Source organism: Ranitomeya variabilis, chromosome 1 (genome assembly GCF_051348905.1).
Source record: "Ranitomeya variabilis isolate aRanVar5 chromosome 1, aRanVar5.hap1, whole genome shotgun sequence".
Classification (NCBI taxonomy): Eukaryota; Metazoa; Chordata; class Amphibia; order Anura; family Dendrobatidae; genus Ranitomeya; species Ranitomeya variabilis.
Window position 1 is genome coordinate 853,302,248 of NC_135232.1, and position 25,601 is coordinate 853,327,848.

General features: G+C 40.7%; 1 protein-coding gene across 2 annotated transcripts in view; it reads right to left on the reverse strand.

Annotated features, from left to right (window-relative positions):
* ADAMTS3 (ADAM metallopeptidase with thrombospondin type 1 motif 3) overlaps window positions 1-25,601 on the reverse strand; it is a 314,479-nt gene that overhangs the window by 263,171 nt on the left and 25,707 nt on the right. For both annotated transcript variants that reach the window (XM_077276828.1, XM_077276837.1), the window contains exon 3: window positions 7,289-7,695. In XM_077276828.1, the coding sequence (XP_077132943.1) occupies window positions 7,289-7,695 (407 nt within the window). The remainder of the gene's footprint in view (window positions 1-7,288; window positions 7,696-25,601) is intronic.

Here is a 25,601-nt window from a genome sequence, read left to right on the forward strand (position 1 = left end):
CTGCCCTCTCTTTCAAGCCACATATCCAAGCCCTTGCCTCCTGCCATCTCAAACTCAAAAATATTTCCTGTATCCACGCATTCCTTGAAACCACAAAAACACTAGTGCACGCCCTTATCATCTCCCGCCTCGACTACTGCAACTTCCTACTCTGGCTTCCCCTCTAGCACTCTGGCACCACTCCAATCCATCCTACACTCTGCTGCCCGACTAATCTATCTGTCTTCCCGCTATTCCCCAGCCTCTCCCCTATGCCAAGCCCTTCACTGGCTTCCTATTGTCCAGAGACTCCAGTTCAAAACCCTTACTATGACATACAAAGCCATCCACACCCTGTCTCCTCCATACATCTGTGACATGGTCTCCCGGTACTTACCTACACGCAACCTTCGATCCTCACAAGATCTCCTTCTCTACTCCCCTCTTATCTCTTCTTCTCACAACCGTATCCAAAAGTTCTCCCGTGCTTCCCCCATACTCTGGAACTCTCTACCCCAACACATCAGACTCTCGCCTACAACGGAAACCTTCAAAAAGAACCTGAAGACTCACCTCTTCCGAGAAGCCTACAGCCTGCAGTGACCCTCAACCTACTGAACCGCCGCACAACCCGCTCTACCCTCTCCTAGTGTATCCCCACCCATCCCCTGTAGACTGTGAGCCCTCGCAGGCAGGGTCCTATCTCCTACTATACCTGTTAGTGCCTTGTTTTTGCTCATGTTTATTGTATTTGTCTATATTTGCCCCCTTTTCACATGTGAAGAGCCATGGGATAAATGGCATAATAAAAATGTATAATAATAATAATAATCCATTTGGCTTTTTCAGTCACTGGAACTATCTATGCAAGCTCAATTACACCAGGCAAAAGCCATCCTATCTTACTTCTTTCAGAAGGAAGGTTCAGAAGGAAGATTTATGGACTCCAATCTATTGGACAAGACTTTTAAACAAAGCAGACTTTTTCCAGATGATGACTCATTAGCATTGGCCATCTCGTTAAGATTCAGCAGGCAAATGATTGCTAGCTACTTGACAGCATAGGCTTCATCCAATCCCGACTAACATTTAAGGCTACCTTAAGGTCCTCATACATATTAGACTAATGCTGGACAATCCCATCAATATTGACGGGTTTGGACGATGGTCTAAAATGTACAGGGGTGCTGGCTAACTGATGGTCGAAGAAGATGGCAATCGAGCAAGTCCAGTTTTGGACTGCCAATCACATTATTTTCCAGAAGATAAGCCACAAGCCACCATGTCAGCAGATGGCTTTCTCAAGGAGAACACACAAGAGCTCATCCAAATGATCATTCCTACATATGGGATAGTCTCCAAAGATGACTGTCGTCCGAACGATCGGCTAAAGCATTGTTGGGTCGACAGCCATCTAATGTGAGAACAAAAACTAAAAGGTTCTATTTACTAGGCTCTATAGTTTTTATTTTTAAGGCAATCGTTTATCTGGATATAAGGCTGGCTATAAGTTTCTTTAAAGGGTTTCAAAGACAAGTTCTTCATTATGCAAACTCGGACATGATCAACTGATCACTGTGTGTTCTGCTCCCGCCAAACATTTGATATTGATAGGAGAAGTGATGGCCAGCCATTCATTTTAATATATAGTACTCCGTGACCTCCATTATGATGAATGACAAACTCTGTAAGACAGATTTACCTTGAGATTGTTAGCAGCTCAAACATATATGGCATATGGAAAGAGGTTGCTTTCATGAAATAGCCCCTTTAATGAGGCTGCTTACTCAATTATCAGATGCTACCCGCATGTTTCATGTCCCTTTAAATGTCAAAAGTTTCAGGAAACGTTTCAGAAAAGTGTTGACGAAATAGGGTTCTAGTAACATTTAACTACGAAGGTTTGGTTTGGGCGAAGAAAGAGTTGTGCCAAGATCTAACAAGGCAGAGTTATGCTTTGGTGCAACATATAGGTCCAACAATATCGTTTTAGGGATATAAGTTTAGTTTTTCAGCTTTTAGAGGTGTCAGATGTAATTATTTAAGCCAGTGCAATTCCAAAGTAAATGAGTCAAGTAGCAATTGCTTTCAGAAACTACAGAAACTAGCACAGCTTTCTATTAGTCTTCTTTAAGCAACCCATTGAAGAAGGTCAGCTTCCAATGTGTTTTTAGATGTGGTCCCATGGGAAAGGGAGTTTCTACTGTAACCAGATGAACACAAAATAGCTGCTGTTGTTTTTTACTCTGTAACACTGATTGAATTAGTATTTGCAGCACATGTGGGTTACAAGCAGTGTGTATCTGGGATTCCAAAGTGTTTACCCTGGTAGACCACGGAGTTACCACAGTAAATACCCGCCCGCTCATGCTGTTTTTTAGAAATAGTGTTTAGTGTGGCAAAGAGATGCAGGCCAAAGTGTCTTCCAGTCTACCTGGCAATGACCTCAATCTGATTTTATCCTAAAACATTTCAGCCACACAGTATCTTTTTTGTGATTTAAAGGCCTGTTTGACTCCCGTGGAAAATATACTGATCACACTTTAACATTTTCAAGTATAATATTTTTGTAGTTTCAAGGGTTAGCCAGGGCTTGTAACTTAAAAAAAAAGACTAATTCATAAGAATAAAGTGGATATTGCTAAGAAAAATATGGAAATGTGTATGTCGGAATGGCATAGCTTATTACCTTGAACGCACTATGAAATAAATACCACCCTGTACATTTCCTTACGATTTCAATATACAAAAAGTCAAAGGCTTGCAAGTAACACATATAAGCTGTGCGTCATGTAAATATGTAAAGTAGACTTTAACCCCTTAACAACCGCCGATACGACTTTTAACGGCGGCAGTTAAGGGAACTTATTCCTCAGCACCGCTTTTTAACCATGCTGAGAAATAAGGTTATAGCACCCCCAAGCATCGGAAAATCTCCGGGGGTCTCAGGTACCGGGGGTTGCTGAGACCCGAAGAACATGATTCGGGTCGATTTTTACTGTCTCCAGTCTTGTGATCGCCGTTATTCACCAAATAACAGTGATCACAAAATAAGTCAGATTTTTAAGTCATTTCTCTCTCCTCTGATATGATCTAGCCCATCAGAGGAAAGAGAAATGGGGTCCCCCGAGCACCCCCAGTACCTGCGCCATCTCCGGACCCTTCTGCTCTGTTCCACGGCCCTCCACATCATCTTCCGGAAAGAAAATGGTGGGCGTGTGCTCAATGTGCCTTGCCAAGATCTGCCAAATGGTATCCAGCAACAATAGGAGATTTTTCCTATTGGATCATTTTGATTACTGTGATAGACCCCATCACACTGACCAAAATAACAAAAAATTGTAAATCAAACCCCCTTTTGTCACCTCCTTAGTTAGGTAAAAATAATATTTTTTTTTCCATTCTTTGCAGTTAGGGTTAGGGTTGGGGCTAGGGTTAGGCATGAGTTAGAGCTAGGGTTAGGGTTGGGGCTAGGGTTAGGGTTGTGTTGGTGTTAGGGTTGTGTTGGGGTTAGGGTTGTGTTACGGTGGTGTTAGGGTTACAGTTGTGTTGGGGCTTCGCCTGTGGTGTCAGAGTTAGGGTGGCATTGGTGTTAGGGAGGTGTTGGGGTTAGGGTTGGTGTTGGAGTTAGTATTGTGGTTAGAGTTGTGTTGGGGTTGTGGTTATGGTTAGGAATAGGGTTAGGAGTGTCTTGGGGTTAGGGTTGGAGTTAGGGCTGTGTTAGGGTTGGAGTTAGAACTGAGGGGTTTCCACTGTTTGGACACATAAGGGGGTCTCCAAACGTGACATGGTGCTAACCATCGACTGCAGCCAATTTTGCATTCAAAAAGTCAAACGGTGCTCCCTCCCTTCAGAGTGCTGCCATACGCCCAAACAGTGGCTTTACCCCACATACGGGATATAGGCGTTCTCAGGAGAAATTGCACAACAAATTTTTTGGTCTATTTTCTCCTCATACCCTTGTTAAAATAAAAAAGTTTGGGTCTACATTAAACTTTATGTGAAAAAATGTAAATGTTAATTTTTTCCTTCCACATTGTTTCAGTTCTAATGAAGCACCTGAACGGTTAATAAAGTTCTTGACTGTGCTTTGGCGTACCTTGAGGGGTGCAGTTTTTAGAATGGTGTCACTTTTGGGTAATTTCTGTCAAATTGACCCCCCCAAAGTCACTTGAAATGTGAGGTGGCCCCTAAAAAAATGGTTTTGTCAATTTTGTTGGAAAAATTGAGAAATCGCTGGTCAACTTTTAACCCTTATAACCAAAAAATTATGTTTCTAAAATTGAGCAGATGTAAATTTGACATGAAGGAAATGTTATTTATTAACTATTTTGTGTGAAACAACGCTCTGATTTAAGGGACCAAAAGTTAAAAGTTTGAAAATTGCAAAACATTCAACCTTTTTGGCAAATTTCCGTTTATTTCTTAAATAAACACAAGTCACATTGAAGGAATTTTACCACTAACATGAAATACAATATGTCACGAAAAAAAAATCTCAGAATCAGTGGAATCCGTTGAAGCGTTCCAGAGCTATAACCTCATAAATTGACAGTGGTCTGAATTATAAAAGTCTGATTGTGAGACTGTTTTTTCGTGACATATTGTATTTCATGTTAGTGGTAAAATTTCTTCGATATGACTTGTGTTTATTTATGTAAAAAACAAATTTGGCAAAAATTTTGAAAATTTTGCAACTTTTAATTTTTGTGCCCTTAAATCAGAGAGTCATATTGCACAAAATAGCTAATAAATAACATTTCCTACATGTCTTCTTTACATCTGCACAATTTTGGAAACATAATTTTTTTTTGTTAGGATGTCATAAAGGTTAAAAGTCAACCAGCGATTTATAATTTTTCAAACAAAAATTTCCCCCGTATGTGGGGGAAAGCCATTGTTCGGGCGCATGGCAGCACTCAGAAGCAAGGGGGCACTGTTTGACTTTTTGAATGCAAAATTGGCTGGAATCAATGGTGGGCGCCATGTCGCATTGGGAGACCCCCTGATGTACCATATTTTTCAGACTGTAAGACGCACCGGACCATAAGACGCACCTTTAATTTGGGGTGAAAATTGCATAAAAAAAGATTTTTTTATAAGATGGGGGTCCGTCTTATTGTCCAAATTTAAGGTATCTTACCTGAGGGCTGGCGGTGGCAGAGCAGGGTCACAGGAGGCATGGTGTCGGCAGAGGTGTGTAAGGCGGTACGGCGTGCACCTGAGCAGGGTCCCTTCCTGCTTAGGTGGGCAACGCCGCAGCCTGGTGTCCATGGGGGGTGGCGGCAGAGATGCGGTCACCTCCTCAGGTACGGTGACGCCACGGCTCGGTATCCAAGGCGAGCAGCAGAGCCGGGTTAATGACCGCTTTCTTGGTGGTGGCGGCCATCTTTCTGAGGCCGCGTGTGCGCAGACTGAGTGCTCTGCTTCCCGGGGCTTCAGGAAAATGGCCAGGGGAGGCAGCACGTGCGCAGATGGAGATCTTGGCGGCCATTTTCCTGAAGACGAGATCTCAATCTGCGAACTCGGCTTCAGGAAAGTGGCCACCACGATCTCAATCTGCACACGCACGGCCTCCCACGGTCATTTTCCTGAAGCCCCAAGAAGCAGAGAACTCAATCTTGGATACCGGGCCGCAGTGTCACCTCACCTGTGGAAGGGACCCTGCTCACGCCATACCGCGCACCGTGCCTCAGCATCCCTGCACCTCTGCCGCCGCCACACCACTGCCGGTAAGCCTTCATTCGAACTATAAGACGCACCTCCCATTTTCCTCACAATTTTTTTTGGGGAAAAAGTGCATGTTATAGTCCGAAAAATATGGTACCTAAACAGTTGAAACCCCGCAATTCTAACCCTAACATAGCCCTAACCCTAATACCAACCCTAACCATAACCCTAATCGCAACCCTAACCCCAGCACCACCCTAACACCAACATCACTAATTTAAACCCAACACAACCCTAACCCAAACACAACCCTAGCCCCAACCCAAACCCTAGTCCCAACCTTAGCCGAAACCTTGCCCAACCCTAACCTCAACCCAACCCTAACCCTAGCTCTAACCCCAACCCTAACCCTAGCCCCATCCCTAACTCTAGCCCCAACCCTTGCCCCAACCATAACCCTAGCCCAACCCTAACTCTATCTTTAACCCTAGCCCTAACCCTAGCTCTAACCCCAACCCTAACTCTAACCTCAACCCTAACCCTGGCCCCAATCCTAACCCTAGCTCTATCCCCAACCCTAACCCTAGCTCTAACCCCAACCTTAACCCTGACCCTAGCCCTAACCCTAACCCTAATGGAAAAATGGAAAAAAAACATTTTTTATTTTATGATTTTTACCTAACTAGGGGATGATAAAGGGGGGTTTGATTTACTATTTTTTATTTTGATCACTGTGATAAGGTCTATCACAGTGATCAAAATGAACCAAAAGGAAAAATCTCCCATTGTTGCTGGGTGCTGGCCAGCAGATCTCGGTGGGGAGCACTGCGCAAGCGCCCGCCATTTTCTCCAAGAAAGAAGACGCAGAGGGCTGGGGGACAGGACCGTGGGATGCAGGAGGTGCCAGAGGTACCGGGGGGCCTTTGGGGACCCCATTTCTTTCTCCTCTGATGTGCTAGATCATATCAGAGAAGAGAGAAATAAATTGGAAATTGGTAAAAACCGACCCGAATCATGTTCTCTGGGGTCATGGCTACCTCTGGTAGCAGAGACACCGAAGATTTTCTGACGATGGGGGGTGCTATAACCTTATTTCTCAGCACCGTTAAAAAGCGGCGCTGAGGAATAGGTACCCTTAACTGCCGCTGTTAAAAGGCATATCGGTGGTCGTTAAGGGGTTACATCACATCAAGTTACTTTATGGTTATAGGTGTTATAGGTAAAAAACAGCTGGTGTGACAAATACATGAATAACAGACATCTGAAAGTAATAAAAAAAAATATACACAGATTTAATTGAGAATACCCCTTTAACTGAGAGGTTTTCTTCAATTTTTTTCTTTAACAAGGCAGAGTATAGGTTACTATCTATCTCTACAATAAAGAGAGAAAAACAGTATTTTTCGGACATCAAGTATCATTTTCTTTAAGTGCTATTTCTGCTTTAGAACCTAGGATAAAGCAAAGCCTCACAACATTACAAGCAGAAAATCTTTATATAAATTGTATATATTGGTATTTTGTTAAATCCTGTATTATGTTTTGTAATATTAATTAATTTTATGGTATGCTGCAGCAAAATTAAAACTACAGGCAGTTAATGAAAATAAAAAAGTGATATTTAGAAAATGTATCTTACCAGACCATCACAGTTACTTAATGCAACCGACGCTCCAGGGACATCTGATATTTCTCCGACATAAGCACAATTTGTCCACAATGGCTCCTTTTTCCAGACTTCCTCACTGCTATTTGAGAAGTGGTTCATATTTCCAACATGGCTTCTGTTTTCAGCATTCACAGGGTCTTCATGCCACTCCACCACGGCCCCTGGAGCAATGAGACGAGTGTTTGGCTTCAAATTAAGATGAAATTCTCTTCCAAAAGCTGTAACGTTAAAGTATAGGTGCTGGCGACTACTTGATGTATCTCTTGTCAATCTTTTTTTGTGACCAATGGAAACAATATTGGAAATATGGTGTCCCTCGGCGTCAGTACTTATCGGTGTTATCAGTTCATATTCTCCTTGTTTTATTCTGTTTAAATCTAAGTAAAAAGAAACATTCGGTTAACAAAAAGTTTTGCTTTCCAGAGAAAAAAAATAGAATATCAACAGTTATGGTAGACATTTTGGAAAAATGATAAGAAGATAGTGAGATCAAAAAATATTGGTCATATATCCTATATTACCTATTTACATTTTACAAAGTTTTCATTATTTTATAGAGGGGAATGGATACAGAAGGTACAAGCACATAGACATGGTTGACAGTGGATGAACTAGAGCCTCAAAAACATTATCAAATATGGGCAACAATAATCCGCCATGGGGATTTAGTGATTCTAGGGGCCACGTTGTAGGTGGGCTGGTACCTAGATCTTCTATTATTACACATTTGGTAAAGTGAATTGTCCCTGACTTTACACAATGTAATGATCTAAGACACCGATAACCTCAAACTGGCAAAAAACTGATACAAATAAATATATATAGATATACAGAACTACAGCTATATAAAGAGTGGTGTGGACACAGGTTGCACTAATGGTATATCTGCCCGTAACAAATAGATATGGCAGGACAAGAAGCTTAAAGCCCCCATAAATAGAGTAATGTTGGCCAAACCAGCAGATATTGATGGGCTTGGCTGACATTCTAATGTGTAAGGGGGCGCAGGTCGACTGATTGTCGGAGATGTCGATCGGGCACGTTAGATTTTACACTGCCAATGGCTTTGATCTCCCCATGATAAGCCACCGGCAGAGATTTCTCATGGCAAACACAAGTATTGGGCCAATGGGGAGCTCCTGTGTATGGAATAGTGACCAAGATGGCTGACGACTGAACTGTTGGCCAAGGTATCGTTCGGCCAGCAGCCATCTAATGTGTATGGCTGGCTCTTGGCTGCCCAGTGTGTCAATAAGGCCCGTCTGTATCCCGCAGTATACTGTTATTGTAACCAGCTACTGGTAGTTATTGCCTCTTTTTCGCTGTGATGCCTGACGTGTCCTTTCTCTTTTATTAGTGTAGCACATCTATATGAAAGTAACATGAATAGGAATGAGTTGAAGACACCCATTTAGCATTAGTTCCGGAGCACTGGGAACAAGTAATGTGAACAAATAAATTACAATCATTATTAAATTATTTGAAGCTAATTATCAATTAAAATTGAGCAGGAGAAAGGTGGTTTTTTTACACTTAGCGAAGCCTACAGCTTGAGATGGGCAGTGCCATCCCAGCCCCCCTGATAACTCTGTCTTCTCACTTGGCTCTGCCAACACTCTTTGTTAGATTTGAAAAAACTGACCGTCACATCCATACATAGACTAAGTGTGAACAGGTGCTGAACCTAGAGTAACCAACTCATATACAGTCAAGAAAAAAAGGCAGCACACTGCAGCGCTAAGACATGCAAACATGAAACATGAAAACTGAACTGCAATACTGCACTAGAAATATGAAAAATGAGAGCGTTTAGCGCATAAAAATGGCCAATTTTATGTGTACCTGATAGCCCCTTTACGGCATCTCTCGTATATCAGGTCCTACGCTTGCCTACCTCGCTGAGAATAAACGTCTCCATGTGAATGGGTACCTGTGAAAACCTCTTCCTAGACTCATATTCTCTCTCTCTGTGGAGGGGTACTGGACCCGCTGCGATTAAAACACAGGGGCTAGGAGGCGGAGTGCTCAGTCAGAAGGCTAAATAATATATTTGAAAAAACTGACCGTCACATCCATACATAGACTAAGTGTGAATAGGTGCTGAACCTAGATCGCAGCGGGTCCAGTACCCCTCCACAGAGAGAGAGAATATGAGTCTAGGAAGAGGTTTTCACAGGTACCCATTCACATGGAGACGTTTATTCTCAGCGAGGTAGGCAAGCGTAGGACCTGATATACGAGAGATGCCGTAAAGGGGCTATCAGGTACACATAAAATTGGCCATTTTTATGCGCTAAACGCTCTCATTTTTCATATTTCTAGTGCAGTATTGCAGTTCAGTTTTCATGTTTCATGTTTGCATGTCTTAGCGCTGCAGTGTGCTGCCTTTTTTTCTTAACACTCTTTGTTAGGACCCTAAATGAGCAAGACCATTAGGACTTTCTTCTGCCTATTATTGATAGCAATATTCAATTTACTGTAGGCTATAAAATGAGATACAGAACCAGTATGCCATGCATCCAGTTTGGCCACTAGATGGCAGCATATGAGATAACTGCAATTTTTCATCATTTATTTTTACATGAATAGACATGTGAAAGAAACTAATAAACATGGAAGTAGTGATCCTGTATGTTAACACTTGTATCAAATGTCAGATCAAGTTCCTTTTATAGTTACAGGTTAAAAACTATTAGTGTGACAAATACAAAAAAGGAGAAAATAAAATTCTATATAAAGCCCAAGGCTTTGCTACAATCTTTGTTCTGGGATATGGTGCTATTCTTCCTGTCAAAACTGACAAAAATTTACAAATGTGAACAGAACCTAATTCTTACCCAAAAATTGGCCTTTACCACTATTAGATTTTATTTATTTTCTACCGATCTGCATTCCCTTCCCCGATACAAGCACATGTCCTCCCATCTCACCATCTTGCATGACTTCCTAGACTTTGTTCAATCACAGGCCTGCATCTGTAACTACAGTATGACACTTAAAGGGAATCTCCGAGAAACTTTAATCCCATCCTAAGACATTTCTATGACTCGGAAGCCTGTTAAAAAATGAGACAGCTGATCCTTTCATGACTCGACAGCACTGCTCCAGCAGCCAGAAAGCACATTATGTAGTGTCAGGCAGTGCATTGGGGTGTGAGCATGCACTTCTAGCTGCTCAGTCTCAGACTGTATTCCCTACCTGGCAGCACTCTCCCAAGGTTAAGTGACAGGTCAGTGGCCATATACAGTACAAGAGAAAATGACCCTAATGCACTTCCAGTTTAAAGGGCTACCCAATCCTATTAATGGCTATGGGGGTGAAAAAGTTTATCACAGGCTCCCTTTAAAGGCGTTTCCCCATCAGTTGCAACTTCTTTAAATATGCGGCTCCTTAAATATATGACTCGCTCAAGTTTACCAACATGGAAGCTACAAAGCAGCTCTTCACTATGGCTCTCAGAGCTAGGCTGAGTGGGGCATTGTATGAACAAGGCACCCTTTAGGTGGGCTAGGAGGCTACTCAGTAGTCACTGAGACAGAAAGTAATGTCACATGACTGACAGATGCAGACAAGATGACAACACTTGGGTTGTCTAGAGGAAAAAGACTGATCCTGTCACATAGCATGTTGTATCTGTTACATAATTCACATGTTGTGTTGTCATTGAACTGCCTTTTTTATAATTGTTTTAAACATATAAAACAAAAATGTAAAAAAACAACTAAAAGACAATACTCAGATTTGTGCCATCATTCAGACATGGCTTAAATATACATCTCTTTAGGGAATGTGTGGACCAGATGGAGCGTCAGACTGTGACATTTGGATTACTCATCAACTTCGGAGGATGTCTTTTAAGTATATGAACTACACTAACAATTCCCATCAACTCAGGGTTCTCAAAATGTTTTCTTTTTCTCTCTTCTTCATTAGTCTGTAGATGTTATTAACATCCTTTCTCCCGTAAAAATGTACTACATTAAATTATGTAAATTGTCTCTTCGTAAAGGAAGAGGGCTTGAACTCTAGTGCCACCTATTGAAAGTAGCAATCCTGCAAGTCAATATCGACCCTTTAACGAGCCTTGCAATATGATTAAGAATAAAAGCCTAAATCAGAATCTCAATTTAGAGAAAGGTGCTGATTGGTCACCGGCGTCACGTGTCACAACAACCGCAAGTGTGACCTGGGAGAGGGAGTGCCGAGACCGCAAAGACAGCGCCAGCACGGGAGGTGAGTATAGGCTTTACTATTTTATCTGCCCAATCATTTTGATCAAGGTGTTGTCCTAGTTGTGGAAGCCTGATGATATGGGGTTGTTTCACAGCCAAAGGCGTTCGATACTTGACCACGATCGATGGTAGTCTCAATGCTCTTCTATATGTGAGTATCCAAAAAGATGAGCTACTTGGTACAGATCAGATTTTGGTCAAGACCTGCATGAATCTGATCGAGAGCATGCCCAGAAGTATTCAGGCAGTGTCGAAAGAAGGGCTTTGGAGCCGGTAAGCCAAACCTCCGACTTCGACTCCTCAATTTCCCTGACTCCTGACTCCACAGCACTACCTTAGTGTCACGACACAGCTGTCGGGTGACCCGGGACCAGGGGCTTCTTCACTGTCCCTAACACTAGGGGGTGCCTTAGCTCGCTCTACTCCATGGGATACTTCTGAAGGTGAAGATGCCAGGTCCTCCACCCTTGCCTTATCTCCTGAGTTAGCCCTCCGTCTGTTCTCTCCCCCACACAAGGGAAGAGGAGCACTACTGTGCACCGTAGAAAACACCAGCCCGACAAACAAGGCATTACAAACAAGGGTTAACAGAGAACTCCAGGCATGCAAAATATTCACTCACATATGCTTGCTCTTACAAGGATTTGTAACAGAGCCCAGATTATAAAGGGGAAAGCAGTGGCTAACCGAGCTCAGCTGTGAGCATAGGGATTTCCGTCAAGGCCGATTAACCTCTGTTCTGCCAGAAGGAATAAACACATTTAAAATGAAGAAGTGCTTCTTCTCAGTGTTGGAGTAGGAGCAATCAGACGCTGCGGTCTTCTGGCTCCACACTGTCACAGTAACCCCATGACACTGAACACATACATAAGGTGCAGCACAGATTAATCTCAACTAGAAGTCTAGATTCTTAAATCAGGAACAGAACAGACATTTATAGGACATTTCACATTTTTCCCAAATTCTTAGGAAAACATTTACAGCACATACTGCATATTACTACTGTACACAATTTATTATATACATTAGCAACTCCACCAAAATGGACACGACTCCGACTCCAAAGCCCTGGTTGAAAGCCAAAGGTGGATTTACAAAATCCTAACAAAATAATACACTATTACTCACTCACTCACTATACTCACTTCTGATGCCGGCACTGTTCCTGCAACATTGGCGTCTGGCTTCCCAGGGCTTGCGTGACATTGTTATGTCACGTGAGCCCTGCACCCAATTCACGGCTGTTTCAATCTCACTTCCTTCGGATGTAACTGAGACAGAGAAAAGCAGCAACTCATCTTCAATGTTTCAGTTTTGTCTACAGGAAGTGAGAGTGAAGCAGCCATTGATTGACTGCAGGGCATCACTTTATGATACTAGGAATCCGATTTCTGACCCCCTTTACTATATTTCGTTGCACAGCTTTCTACCCAGCTTGCTGGCTGTGAAGTAAAAATGTAGGAGATATAATGCTAGACTAGCAGCATCTCCTTTTTTCTCCAGATTATTGGAATTTTCAGAGGTCAATCGGTCACCAATCATGAAGTGATGCTATTTTCTAGTGAATTGTCATCACTTTGTGGGATTTTTAATAATGTGTTATACAGAGGTTTTATCTCTACTTTTAAATTATAAAAAGTGAAAATTTGTTTCTGCATCTGCAGTCTGCATCTTTAAAAAAAACATGATTTTTATGCAGGATGGTGCTCCATCGCAAGCATTAAAATGCTCCACTGCTTGGATACCCAATAAAGGGCTTTAAGATGAAAGAATAATGGCATTGACCCTTCCTCAGCTGCCCTAAACCTTATGGAGAATTTGTGGGCCCTTCTTACATGGATGATTTATGTTGAAGGAAAACAGTATACACTACCGTTCCAAAGTTTAGGGTCACTTAGAAATGTCCTTATTTTTTAAAGAAAAGCACAGTTTTCTCCAATGAAGCTAACATTAAATGATTCAGAAATGCACTCTATACATTGTTAATGTGGTAAATGACTATTCTAGTTGCAAACGTCTGGTTTGTAATGCAATATCTTCATAGGTGTATAGAGGCCCATTTCCAACAACCATCATTCCAGTGTTTTATGGAACTTTGTGTTTGCTAACTGTGTAAGAAGGCTAATGGATGGTTAGAATACCCTTGAAAACCCTTGTGCAAGTATGTTAGCACAGCTGAAAACAGTTTGGCTGATTAGAGAACCTATAAACCTGACCTTCCTTTGAGCTAGTTGAGAATCTGGAGCATTACATTTGTTGGTTCCATTAAACTCTCAAAATGGCCAGAAAAAAAGAACTTTCATGTGATACTCGACAGTCTATTCTTGTTCTTAGAAATGAAGGCTATTCCATGCGAGACGTTGCCAAGAAACTGAAGATATATTACAACGGTGTGTACTACTCCCTTCAGATGAGAGCACAAACAGGCTCTAACCAGAGTAGAAAGAGAAGTGGGAGGCCCCGCTGCACAACTGAGCAACAAGACAAGTACATTAGAGTCTGCAGTTTGAGAAATCGATGCCTCACAGGTCCTCAACTGCAGTTTCATTAAATAGTACACGCAAAACGCTAGTGTCAATGTCTACAGTGAAGAAGCAACTCCGGGATGCTGGCCTTCGGGGCAAAGTGGCAAAGAAAAAGCCATATCGGAGACTGGCTAATAAAAGGAAAAGATTATTATGGACAAGAGAATACAGACATTGGACAGAGGACGATTGTAAAAAAGTATTATGGACAGACGAATCCAAGTTTGAGGTCACACAGGGGTTTGGATCACACAGAAGCACATTTGTGAGACTTAGAACAACTGAAAAGATGCTGGAAGAGTGCCTGACACTATCTGTCAAGCATGGTGGAGGTAATGTGATGGTCTGGGGTTGCTTTGGCGCTGGTAAAGTGGGAGATTTGTACAAGGTAAAAGGGATTTTGAATAAGGAAGGCTATCACTCCATTTTACAGTGCCATGCCATACCATGTGGACAGCGCTTGATTGGAGCCAACTTCATCCTACAACAGGACAATGACCCAAAGCACACCTCCAAATTATGCAAGAACTATTAACGGAAGAAGCAGGCAGCTAGTATTCTATCTGTAATGGAGTGGCCAGCACCGTCACCAGATCTCAACCCCATTGAGATATTGTGGGAAAAGCTTGACCGTATGGTACATAAAAAGTCCCCTTCAAGCCAAACCAACTTGTGGGAGGGGCTTCTGGAAGCATGGGGTGAAATTTCTCCAGATTACCTCAGCAAATTAACTGCTAGAATGCCAAAGGTCTGCAATGCTGTAATTGCTGTAAAGGGAGCATTCTTTGACAAAATCAAAGTTTGAAGGAGAAAATTATTATTTCTAATAAAAATCTTTTTTAGATCCTTGTCAATGTCTGGACTAGATTTTCAATTCATTTGGCAACTCATTTGATTAATAAAAGTATGAGTTTTCATGGAAAACACAAAATTGTTTGGGTGTCCCTAAACTTTGGAAAACTAGTGTATCTCTCCGATCAGTGTCTGGGAGGCTGCGGTTGGTGCTGCCCAAAAAGTTGACCGTCAACAGATTAAGAAACTGGCACACTCCATGGATGGAAATCTTATGACTGTTATTGAAAAGAAGGGCAGCTATATTAGTCATTGATAGATATTTTTTATGTATTTTTCATGTTTTGAGTTGTTTGGTTATTATTGACAATTTATCAGGTAAAAATAAAGAACTGAGGTGAGAAAATTAAGTTTTTCATGAGAGTAGCCCAATAATTCTGCACACGTATATATTCTCCTGAGAAAGGCAAAACCTTTTACTTTCTTAAATATTCAGTATCTGGGTTTATTAACCTTTTGGATTGACCGACAACACTGTAGTTGTTCAATAATAAAATGATTGATCAACAATACAAATTGCTTAATAATCCTATGCATAGTGTATATGGTCTCACCTTGCACTTGAGTCTCCATGGGTCTACAGCAGCTGTATGTTATATCTCAATGGTACATACAGTATAACCTTGAAGACAACGTAATGGAACAGAAAACTTCAAACTGCCTGACTCATTTTCAACCAACTGAAAGCAAACTAATGTGTTATTCCTTTAGCTGTTATACTATACCATTACCCAAAAGAAGAGTACACATTAGATGCCCACACTGCCAACAGTTTCCAGGGAAAACTAAATAAGGTTACTGCACATGACCTTTCCTGCATTCTGGCAATTCATGTCATGTTCAGTAATAACCCAGCAGATCTCATTGGAGAACCTCATTTGACTTATAGGTGACTTAAGGTCAATGAGTAGAAATTATGTCTTTCATACTTATAAATAAACACCAATAATGCAAAAGTGAGAAAGAAAGATTATAATGAAGCTCATTCAGATTGGGATAAGTGTTTAATGTTATTCCATAATTACAACTACTGAAAGGCAAAAACAAGCATATAAAGTTTTCATTGACTTTTTCCCATGTAAATAGATATACTTTCTTTAGATGATAAAGCTACATACACGTGCTTCTCACTAAATTAGAATATCATCAAAAAGTTAATTTATTTCAGTTCTTCAATACAAGTGAAACTCGTATATTATATAGAATCATTGCAAACAAAGTGATCTATTTCACGTGTTATTTCTGTTAAGGTTGATGATTACCGCTTACAGACAATGAAAACCCAAAAGTCATTATCTCAGTATATTAGAACACCTTATAACACCAGCTTGAAAAATGATTTTAAAATCCGAAATGTTGGCCTACTGAAATGTATATCACCGGAAAAAATCAGATACCAGCGTCTTATATTAAATTATTCACCGAGAAAAGAGACACTATATTTTCAGATAAACAATAACTAATAATAAAACTTAACCTTTAATTAATATCGATAAAATTCAAACAACAATCACGACCTAAAAACATGTATGGCTGCAAACAAAGATACAGGGTGCTCAGTCTCCCTAGAGGGCTTATCTATCTGGTCCCTACCTCACAGCAGAGGTTGGCACCCTAATGATCCTTCGCAATGGCGCCCCTGCTCAACGTAGGCTGCCCTATCTGTCCCTAATAGGCCCTATCGTGCAGAAGATAGTAACAACAACATGCAGCAGTCCATACACTACAGACAGCACAACAAAAAAACTTGAGCAAAAAAGATGTAGTATGGTGTACCTATGAGTATATAATACAGTACATCAATCACTTTCATATATATATATGTACACCATACAAAAAAACGGGGATCTGTGCTGATCGTGTTTATAACACTTCAAAATTGCACATTAAATCCGACCCGTTCTGCAACTAGATGACTAATACCCCTGCACTGTACCTAAGGATAAACAGCCTATCTGCGGGGGTTGGCGCCCTAGATACCTGCGCAGGTGGCGCCCCCGCTCCAGTCAACTGTCCCTAAACAATACCTATAACATATACCAAGGTATAAAGCTAATTAATTAACTAAAAAAAATACCAGATAAAGTGCACAGCAGGGTAAAGTGCAGAAAATAGTGCAATAGTGCAATAAAAATACATAAAAAATGCTCAGTAACAACTCTCCAAATGGACTAATTCACATTAGCAAGCATGTTCAGCCCATAAGTATGTTTAGCTCGACGCGTTTCCCCATATAGGTTCATCAGGAGACATACTCGTAATATTTTAGGGTCTAAAAAACTTATCTGTATGCTATCAGGGGATGATCTGTAGGAGCGATCCTCCTTCAGGCACAGTGGGGAACAATGTCCATCCAAAATCTGCGGGACTGTGTCAGCCTTGCAGTAAGCACGCTTACCATACTCTTTATATCTCCATGTGGCCATTGACCCACGCTATTCAGAAGAACTTCCGGGTAACCTCCTGTGCGCCAATCACTCGAGTGGAACGCTGATGCGTTCCAATTCTCGCATGCGCAATAGAAATTACTACACGCGTGCGCACTTAAGATTAACTGTTATACTATGCGCCTACGTGGAACATTAAAATTAAACAATGCGCATGCGTGAAGTTCACCATCTGTTGATCTATGCGCCTGCGTGAGACTCAAAAAAAGAAAAGAAAGAAAAAGAACGCAAATGCGCTCCAAACCATAACGATTTAACATCCATACCTATTAGAAATATAAACGATAACATTTAAGGCACATTTATGTGAACTATGAAGTAATGTATATATCAATTTTTGTATGGTACCTTACTAAAAATAATTAGCCACTTACTACAATGACGTTATCATATCCTAAATTAAGTCGTGTTAATGACCAAATTTTATTTAACAAAATATAATAAAATAATTAAATTGTGACCGCCTCCTATTTTGGACCAATGGGTCAACGGGTTTTTTTATATCCAGACTTTTATATATATAGAGAAAAAGACTATTAAACAAAACAACCAAACTGCAACTGGTCATTAAGACCCCTTGGTTTACTGCTCTTCATTCTATAAATCCATTTTGCTTCCTTCTGAAGAATACATCTGTCCCAATCACCTCCTCTCACTGATGGTTTAATAACCTCAATCACAGAAAACCTACAACAACTCAAATCCCCCCCATGCACCCTCCTTACATGGTTCGAGATTGGGGTGTCTCTCTCATTAAGAATGTCTCCAATGTGTTCCCCCATTCTCCTACGCAACTCTCGTTTAGTTTTGCCCACATAATCCATGGGGCAACTACATTGGAAAAGATAGACAACCCCCTCAGTTTTACAACTGGCAAAGTGTCTCATTTCATACACCTTTTTTGTGACAGAGTTAACAAAAGTGCTGCTCCTTGAGACATACTTGCAAAACTTACATTTGCCACACTTAAATGTGCCATTTTGTCGTTTCTCCAGCCATGTAGGGGATTTTTTGGGGGGATAAAAAGCACTATGTACCAGTTGGTCTCGAATCGACCTTCCCCTCCTATACGTAATAGATGGTACATCGGGGATAATGTCACTCAGATCCGGGTCCATTTTCAAAATGCCCCAATATTTTTTTATAGTTTCTCTGACTCTATATGCCTGATCATCAAAGGTGCCTATGATTCTCAGATCATTGTCCTCCTCCTCCTTACTTCTCTTCATAAGTAGTGAGGATCTTTCCCTTGCTCTAGAGTCCTTAAAGGCCTCATTAAGGACCCCCAAAGGATATCCTCTATCCACAAATTTATCCTTTAGATCCTTCGCCTGATTAAAGAAGGTGGAGTCAGTAGAACAATTTCTCCTTGTCCGTAAATACTGGCCCTTAGGGATACCTCTTTTTAAACAATTCGGGTGATGACTCTCCCAACGCAACAAATTATTTGTTGCTGTTGGTTTATAAAAAGTTTCAGTCACTATACCACCAATATCATCTCTTGAGATTCTCAAATCGAGGAAATTAATAAATTCATGTCTGAACTCATAAGTTAATCTCAAATTAATTTCATTATTGTTAAGTTCTTCCACAAACCTTACGAATGATGCCATACCTCCTGCCCAGAGTATTAAAACGTCATCTATATATCTGCCCCAAAACAATATCTGGGGCTTCCACCAATAGGCATCATCCTCGCCAAACACCAGCTGGTCCTCCCACCAGCCCAGGAACAGATTTGCGTACGTGGGGGCACAAGGGCTCCCCATCGCTGTGCCCCTGAGCTGGTGGAATAAACTGCCTCCAAAAGCAAAATAATTGTGTTTGAGCACAAATTCTAAGAATCCCAAGACACACTGATTATGTTGATAAAGATGTGTACCCCTTGACCGCAAGAAATGACTGACTCCATGTAATCCCTTCTCATGTGGTATATTGCTATATAGAGCCTCAACGTCTATGGAAGCAAAATTAACATCATCATTGAGGACTATACCTTCCAACTTAAGAAGGAGGTCTGAAGAATCCCTAATATAGGAGGGCAATGAAATGACAAATGGTCTCAGGACTCTATCGACATATATGCTTATATTTTGTGTAACTGAATCGATCCCGGCCACTATAGGGCGACCCTTCAAGGGATTCAAACCCTTGTGCACCTTAGGCAAAGAGTAGAGGACCGGCACAACAGGAAAGGCAGGCAGCATGAAATTATATTCATTTTTAGATATTAAACCATAATCCTTTGCCTCATGCAAAAGGCCCTTCAAAATATCCAAAAATTCACACGTAGGGTCCTTTTTTAATGGTTTGTATGTTAATTTATCTTTAAGGATATCTTCACACATCCTCTGGTACTGGATCAAATCAAGCACCACCAAATTACCCCCTTTATCAGAGGGTTTAAAAATACAATTGTTATTAGCGGCAAGGTTATCCAAAATTATTCTTTCTTCTCTTGAAAAATTAGACTGCTGTCCCCTGCCTATTGTGCCTATCCTCTCCAAATCCTCCTCCACCAACCTCAAAAAAACATCAGTGCTATCATAGCCATCCTGGGGGGGCATTCTTTTACTCTTAGGTTTTAAATCTGTAAATGGTCCCAAATCTATAGGTCTCTCATTCTCCCTAAGGAGTTCTGTGAGTATTCTCACACTTGGTAAATCCTCCTCAGACACTCCCAGAGTTTTACATTCTTCATGGTCATGTGTTCTGAAGAACTTTTTCCATCTCACCTTCCTAATAAACAGGTTTAGATCTTTTACCCAACCAAACTCATCAAATTTATTTGTAGGGACGAATGAAAGACCCTTGGATAATACACTAAGCTCCATTTCACTCAGGGGATAGGATGAGAGATTAATAATTTTGTTTTTGTCCATCATTTTTTGTTTTTGATGTCTTCCTTCCCCTTCATAGAATCTGTTCCCAGTGTCACTTTTTTCTCTAAAAAAGATAAAGATGATAAAGAGGAGGAAGGAGAGACTCCCGAAGGAGATGCCTGCCTTCTGTAGCCATTTCTTGTCATCATATAGTCTCTGCGCTCTTGTCTTACCCATTTCTGTCTATTATTTTTCCTCCGAGTTCCTCCAAAAATTCCTCTTCCTTCGAAAAAACCTGGAGCCCCTCTATCAGTATCTGATGAATCGATATCTGAGGAAGATATATCTCTAACGGGTTGTGTTCCCCTACTCTCTTGCAAGAAAGTGTAGACCCTTTTCTCTTTAAACTCTTGGATGTCACGGGTGAACTGCTTATGTTTCCTGGTTTTTATCTCACTTTGAAACTGTTCTACTGTTGTTTGGAGGCTAGCTTCTCTCCTAGCAAAATCAGTATGTGTTTTAAATTTAAGTGCCTCCTCAATTGAATCTGTCAATTTTTTAGATGTAACCTCAAAAGTTCTTTTTTCTTCCTCTAGTAAAATTGTCATGAACCTCAGAGAGCTTTCCGTTAATTCAGCCTCCCACTTTTTCAATAACTCCTCTGATCTTGCTCTCCGTGCTGGTGTAATTGAGATTCTAAGTCCCTTAGGTACTATCCTGTTCTTTATGTAGTTTTCCAATGACTGTGTTTCCCACCAGGACCGGATATTATCCTTATAAGATGCAGTTAGGTTGTTAAAAACACTCCTCAGATCAGTATTTTTGGTATTACTCCCCTCCTCTACTTCTGAGAAGGCATCAAGAGCATCAGCTACCCATGTTTCCCTATCTATTGTTCCGGATAGAAAACCCGCCATAAACAACAACTTCAAAAAATATATCACCGGAAAAAATCAGATACCAGCGTCTTATATTAAATTATTCACCGAGAAAAGAGACACTATATTTTCAGATAAACAATAACTAATAATAAAACTTTAATTTTTTTATTATTAGTTATTGTTTATCTGAAAATATAGTGTCTCTTTTCCCTACTGAAATGTACAGTACAGACCAAAAGTTTGGACACACCTTCTAATTTAAATATTTTTCTGTGTTTTCATGACTATGAAAATTGTAAATTCACACTGAAGGCATCAAAACTATGAATTAACACGTGGAATTATATACTTAATAAAAAAGTGTGAAACAACTGTCATTATCTCAGTAAATTAGATTAAATAACAAAAAACACCTGCAAAGGCTTCCTAAGCACTTAAAAAAGTCCCTTAGTCTATTTCAGTAGGCTCCACAATCATGAGCAAGACTGCTGACTTGACAGATGTCCAGAAAGCAGTCATTGCCACACTAAAGACTTCAAAGGACTGTTAATAAAAGGCCATTCAAAAATTTGAGGGATATTCACAAGGCGTGGATTGCTGCTGGAGTCATTGCTTCAAGAGCCACCACACACAGACGTATCCAGGACATGGGTTACAAGTGTCGCATTCCTTGTGCCAAGCCACTCATGACCAATAGACAACAACAGAAGTGCCTTACCTGGGCCAAGTTGAAAAAGAACTGGACTGTTGCTCAGTGGTACAAGATGTTGTTTTCAGATGAAAATAAATTTTGCATTTCATTTGGAAATTAAAGGTCCAAAGTCTAGTGAAAGAGTGCAGAGGCACACAATCCAAGCTGCTAGTGAGGTCTAGTGTGAAATTTCCACAATCAGTGATGGTTTGGGGAGCCATGTCATCTGCTGGTGTAGGTCCACTGTGTTTTATCAAGACCAAAGTCAGCGCAGCCATCTACCAGGAAATTTTAGAGTACTTCATGCTTCCCTTTCTTGACAAGCTTTATGGAGATGGAGATTTCATTCTCCATCAGGACTTGGCACCTGCCACACTCCCAAAAGTGCCAATACCTGGTTTACAAACAACAGTATCACTGTGCTTGATTGGCCAGCAAACTCGCCTGACCTTAACTCCATAGAGAATCTATGGGGCATTGTCTGAAGGAAGATGAGAGACACCAGACCCAACAATGCAGACTAGCTGAAGACTGCTATCAAAGCAACCTGGGCTTCCATAACACATCAGCAGTGCCAGAGGCTGATCACCTCTATGCCATGCCGCACTGATGCAGTAATTGATGCAAAAGGAGCCCTGACCAAGTATGGAGTGCATTTACTGAACAAACAGCACAGACCAAAAGTTTGGACACACGTTCTCATTTAAAGATTTTTCTGTATTTTCATGACAATGAAAATTGTAAATTCCCACTGAAGGCATCAAAACTATGAATTAACACATGTGGAATTATATACTTAACAAAAAAGTGTGAAACAACTGAAAATATGTCTTATATTCTAGGTAGCCACCTTTTGCTTTGATGACTGCTTTGCACACTCTTGGCATTCTCTTGATGAGCTTCAAGAGGTAGTCACCAGAAATGGTCTTCCAACAATCTTGAAGGAGTTCCCAGAGATGCTTAGCACTTGTTAGCCCTTTTGCCTTCACTCTGCGGTCCAGCTCACCCCAAACCATCTCGATTGGGTTCAGGTCTGGTGACTGTGGAGGCCAGGTCATCTGGCGTAGCACCCCATCACTCTGCCTTACACATAGCCCTTACACAGCCTGGAAGTGTGGTTGGGGTCATTGTCCTGTTGAAAAATAAATGATGGTCCAACTAAACGCAAAAGGGATGGAATAGCATGCCGCTGCAAGATACTGTGGTAGCCATGCTGGTTCAGTATGCCTTCAATTTTGAATAAATACCTAACAGTGTCACCAGCAAAGCACCCCTACACCATCACACCTCCTCCTCCATGCTTCATGGTGGAAAAAAGGCATGTTCGTTCACCTTCTCTGCATCACACAAAGACACTGCGGTTGGAACCAAAGATCTCAAATTTGGGCTCATCAGACCAAAGCACAGATTTCCACTGGTCTAATGTCCATTCCTTGTGTTATTTAGCCCAAACAAGTGTCTTCTGCTTGTTGCCTGTCCTTAGCAGTGGTTTTATAGCAGCTATTTTACCATGAAAGCCTGCTGCACAAAGTCTCCTCTTAACAGTTGTTGTAGAGATGGGTCTGCTGCTAGAACTCTGTGTGGCATTGACCTGGTCTCTAATCTGAGCTGCTGTTAACCTGCGATTTCTGAGGCTGGTGACTTGGATAAACTTATCATCAGAAGCAGAGGTGACTCTTGGTCTTCCTTTCCTGGGGCGGTCCTCATGTGAGCCAGTTTCTTTATAGCGCTTGATGGTTTTTGCAACTGCACTTGGGGACACTTTCAAAGTTTTCCCAATTTTTCAGACTGACTGACCTTCATTTTTTAAAGTAATGATGGCCACTCTTTTTTCTTTACTTAGCTGCTTTTTTTCTTGCCATAATACAAACTCTAACAGTCTATTCAGTAGGACTATCAGCTGTGTATCCACCAGATTTCTGCTCAACACAACTGATGGTCCCAACCCCATTTATAAGAAATCCCACTTATTAAACCTGATAGGGCACACCTGTGAAGTGAAAACCATTTCAGGTAACTAACTCTTGACGCTCATCAAGGGAATGCCAAGAGTGTGCAAAGCAGTCATCAAAGCAAAAGGTGGCTACTTTGAAGAACCTAGAATATAAGACATATTTTCAGTTGTTTCACACTTTTTTGTTAAGTATATAATTCCACATGTGTTAATTCATAGTTTTGATGCCTTCAGTTTGAATTTACATTTTTCACAGTCATGAAAATACAGAAAAATATTTAAATGAGAAGGTGTGTCCAAACTTTTGGTCTGTGCTGTACATTTCAGTAGGCCAACATTTCGGATTTTAAAATCATTTTTCAAGCTGGTGTTATAAGGTGTTCTAATTTACAAAGATAATGACTTTTGGGTTTTCATTGGCTGTAAGCCATAATCATCAGCATTAACAGAAATAAACACGTGAAATAGATCACTCTGTAATGACTCTATATAAAATATGAGTTTCACTTTTTGTATTGAGGATCTGAAATAAATCACGGTAACTTTTTGATGATATTCTAATTTTGTGAGAAGGCCCTGCAAAGAAAGAATTTATGTAGGTTCACACATATACAGCGCTCTTCGCTGAGCACTCATCAAGGTATCCATCAGAATCTGGCATTTAGGGGATCACTTTGGACACCAGAGTCCGACTGACCTCTATCTCAATGTTCGTCTTTTTAAGATGTTCACGAAAAAAAAGAGGGGAAAAAATGGACACTGCGAAGTTCAAGGCCAGATGGAGTCCAATGTGAATCCGTTAAACTTATAATAGTGAATGACTTCAGCCGACTTTCCGTCAAAATCATGTTTTCGTAAAATTGTTATTCAGAGATTCAGGAGGAAATCCCGACGAGTGTATAAATGTGTGAAAATTGAAGACTGACGGGTGGGTTGCATTGAGGAAATAATCATTATCAAGCAATGTAATAACTTTCATGATAAGAACTTCTCCCAAAGGATGATTATTGATCCCCACTGTAGATATCTCGCAAAAGCAACATTTAGATTGCAGCTAAGCAGCATTTTTGGCCATATTGAAATTTCTTTAGCAGCTCCAGCCCTTGCGGTAGCGGTGTTGATGTAAAGCAGACATAATGTAAATGTTATTTATTAACTATTTTGTGTGGTATGACCACTTGGATTAAAAAGATAATCATTCAAAGTTTAAAAATTGCTAATTTTTAGAAATGTTGGTAACATTTCTGATATTTTTATAAATAAACACAAAAACAACAACCTAAATTTACCATTATTAGAAGATATAATATGTCACGAAAAAACAAGCTCAAAACCACAGAGATAAGTTGAAACATTCAAGAGTTATTGCCACATAAAGTGACACATGTCAGATTTGAAAGATTTGGCCTGGTCACTAAGGGAATACAGTAGCCTCGGCTATAATATTTCCCAAATAGCACCCTACCACAGTATTGTCCACATAGTCATAAAGACTTAAAGCCCCTAAGTCCCAATGCAAAAATGTTCACAGATTCTAATAAATGAGTTAAGGGTTTGGTTCTCACAATTTTTGATACTGGAGAGTCACTCACTGGGTCCACCATAACCTGAATGCGACTGCAACTTTCACATCTCCTATAAGCTATAAAGTTAGTTTACCCATATCGTAGCCACGTTCATGATATTGCTTTCTAATTTTCCCAAGCCATTATACTGCCTGTATGGTACTTAGTTACTGCAGCGCCACATGGCAACCCTAGATGCAATAGTTTATCTACTATTAATAACAGTAGAACTAGTCACATCAATTCCCACATTAGCCCCAGATTTAGTCTTTGGCCGGGGTCACACTAGCGTATGGCATCCAATGCGAGAGCAT